This window comes from Poecilia latipinna, unplaced genomic scaffold (genome assembly GCF_001443285.1).
Source record: "Poecilia latipinna isolate Pla-1442-1.1 unplaced genomic scaffold, P_latipinna-1.0 Scaffold2175, whole genome shotgun sequence".
Classification (NCBI taxonomy): Eukaryota; Metazoa; Chordata; class Actinopteri; order Cyprinodontiformes; family Poeciliidae; genus Poecilia; species Poecilia latipinna.
Genome location: NW_015114791.1, coordinates 98223 through 101577, shown reverse-complemented (window position 1 = coordinate 101577; position 3355 = coordinate 98223). Strand labels below are relative to the sequence as shown.

General features: G+C 42.3%; 1 protein-coding gene across 2 annotated transcripts in view; it reads left to right on the top strand.

Annotated features, from left to right (window-relative positions):
- Positions 1-2135: 2135 nt before the first annotated feature.
- cfap36 (cilia and flagella associated protein 36) overlaps positions 2136-3355 on the top strand; it is a 19407-nt gene continuing 18187 nt past the window's right edge. For both annotated transcript variants that reach the window (XM_015017666.1, XM_015017664.1), the window contains exons 1-3: positions 2136-2490; positions 2735-2799; positions 2919-3020. In XM_015017666.1, coding sequence (XP_014873152.1) covers positions 2385-2490; positions 2735-2799; positions 2919-3020 — 273 coding nt within the window. In that variant the 5' untranslated portion in view covers positions 2136-2384. The remainder of the gene's footprint in view (positions 2491-2734; positions 2800-2918; positions 3021-3355) is intronic.

The window sequence follows — 3355 nt, the reverse complement described above, 5'->3', positions numbered from 1 at the left end:
GAGCCATGAGATTCAATACCCACCATGGAAAAGATGGTTAGAGGCTAAAATCAAGGTAACAAGGATGGAAGTGAGCCAACTGTCAGAACTCCAAAGGGGTGCAATGAAAAGACCAGTACCCATAAAGTACAGTCAGATGCCCATACCTGAAGCACTCGAAACTGCCAAGCAAAGGCTCCAAGCCTTGGCTAGCCGCCTAAAGAGATACACGAGAGAAAATGAAGCCAGGAGGCTTAACCGGCTCTTCTCCACCCAACCAGCTAAAGTGTACTCTCAATGGCAGGGTACTAACAACAGAGCAGACCCACCAAGGCTGGAGACTGAACAATACTGGAAAGGCATATGGGAAAGGGAGGCTAACCTCTCTACGAGAGGACCACAGCAACCTCCCTGAACAAGCCCCGGTAACCATCACTGTGGCAGATGTCCAAGAAAGAGTCTCAGGTATGAAAAACTGGACAGCACCAGGGCCTGACATGATCCATGCCTACTGGCTAAAGAAACTCACTGGGCGCACAATCCTGATCCAGAAGGATCCCTCAAAGGGTTCAGTCCCATCCAACTATCGGCCAATAACCTGTCCAACTATCGGTCAATAACCTGTCTCTCTACAACATGGAAGCTCATGTCAGGCATCATAGCGGCTAAGATAAGCGGGCACATGGATNAATACATGAGCATGGCACAGAAGGNCANCGGCATAAATAGCAGAGGAGCCAAACACCAACTCCTTGTAGACCACAGTCGCCTGAACCAATCGGACATTGTGGTGGTGGATAAACAGCAGAGGAAAGCAGTTGTGGTGGATGTAGCAATACCAAGTGATTACAACATCAGGAAAAAGGAGCACGAGAAACTGGAGAAATACCAGGGCCTCAGAGAGTAACTGGAAAAGGCCTGGAAGGTGAAGACCACAGTGGTGCCTGTGGTCATCGGGGCCCTCGGGGCAGTCACCCCCAAACTGGAGCAGTGGCTAAAACAGATCCCAGGAACAACATCAGACATCTCAGTCCAGAAATGTGCAGTTCTAGGCACAGCCAAGATACTGCGCAGAACCCTCAAGCTCCCAGGCCTCTGGTAGAGGACCCGAGCTCAGAGGATGAAAGAGTCCACCCGCGGAGGGTGAGAAGGGAATTTTATATAAAATGTCTCATTCTCACATTTACTTTACACAGCCCTATCACTGGACTTTATTTACTTGTTGCAAAATATTGTTTTAATAATATTCTGCATTGTTTCAAAATGCATACATTTCAAACATTTCAAAATGTAGCACTGAGGATTAAATATAATTTCTTAATGTAGTAAATAATTCTTTTTACGTCTTTCATACTGCTGTTAATTGATATGTATTACTGGATTGGACAGCGCCTATTAGTCGCTATGTGATGCAATGAGTCCAGAAAACAAATCTATTCCAGTGCAGGAGGAGCAGAAATCTGTCACAAATATATTAGTAGCGCTATCATTTATAATCAGATATATCTATTAAGATAATCTATGTTGTACAAAGAAAATCTTCAAGCAGAACAAGCAAACAGAAAATCCTTTGTAAAATCAATTTGTTAAGCTTTATGATTTATTTCACTATAATCAATTTTTTGCAGGTGAATGCTGGCAAACATTAAAGCAGACATGCACTAATTTACATGATTATTGTGCCTAAGCACATTTTAAACATAAACGTATGTTTACAAAATAAATCCTGAAACTTTGTAAAAAAAAAATGGTTTCAAATTAAAGCAAGAAAATAAATTTTAAAAAGTGGTATAAATATTAAATTAAATATTGTAGTTTTTTATGATAAAAACAACATAAGACACACACGTTTCCTCACACAGTGAGTGCTCGAAAACAAATTTAACAAATTAAAAGTTACAAACTTTTTGCATTGTCTGTGTTGATCGGAGGAGCAAATGCATTTATCTGACTCCGAAATTAGGCCCGAAATTAGGCCCATTACACTAAGCGCGACGGCTATCGGGTCAGAGGTCACATGCCTGTGCTCTCACCTTTCCCGAAAATGCATATCGAAGCGTGTGACTTCCGTATTTCAGACCTAGGACGTAACAGCGCCATCTGGCGTCCTAAAATCTAACGCTCATAGAATCTGGTCCAAGAGCAGCGTACTGACGTAGTGGTTGCCACAGCAACCTATTTGGCGTCACCACTCTCTACTTTCAAATTCATGACTTCGCGTTTCGTCTCAGACTGAAAACTTGCACATCCTCGACGGAGACATGACGACATGTCCGTGAGGAAGAGCTCCCTTTACGTCTCTGTCCGTTTGTCGGGGTTGTGCATGTCCGAGTTACCGCGGAGCTGGACCTGAGGGGTTGGAGTCATCACCGTGTCCTTACGTTTGTTCCCCAGCGTCGGCCAACATGGCTGAGGATGACAGCGAGTGGATTATAGAGAGTATCGTCGGCTACCTGGGAAGTCCCGAATGGGTTATCCCAGTCACGGACTTTATGGAGCACAAATGTACAGGTGAAACTTGGCTGTTATATTTCACTTCACTCATATGTGGACTCAAATGTTTTGTGAACTGCGAGGCGGCTAAGCTAACGCTAACTTGTTATTGTGGTTGCGTCGCCAGTTGTGTTTATGGATTCTGCACATCTAACTAAGATCTGATATGCAGATCTGATACGTAGTTAAACTGAATAGCAAAGTGTTCCTCTCAGCCCCAGAGAGCTCGTCTGATTTATAATGTTTTGTTTTGTTTTTTCAGTTTTTGATGACGAGGATGAAAACAAGCTCTCATACACAGAAATCCATCAGCAGTATAAGAATCTTGTGAGTATAGACTTCACCAGTTTCATTACTCCGTGCGTTAACATAAACTATGAAGTGTCGGAAACTGCTTCCTCGTCAAACAGGACTGCTAAAAGCTGACTGTCTTTGTCTCACTGTAGGTGGAGAAACTGCTGGAGAATTATATGCAGGAGGTTGGCATCAACGAGCAGCAGTTCCTGGATGCATGCACCTCTCCCTTTGCCAGGTCTCAATCTTTGCAGGTATTTTGAGCTTCCTCTGCACACCACTGGATCCCTGCCACCTGACCTGAATGCAAAGGCTGACAGCAAAGTCAAGAATGGGATTTGCTTATGTAACCCCATCCCTCCTCCTCCTCTACCTCCTCCTTCAAGGAAATGTAGTTTTCTGTCAAATAAGCAAAATCTGAAACTTAAGTTTGTGACATAATCTGCAATCCAGATTTTGCAAATGTATATTAAAACTACTCTACAGGTTAAAAGGTTGAATACTAGATCTGATTTGTAAAAAAAAAAATAAATAAATAAATAAATAAATATATATATATATATATATATATATATATATATATATATAT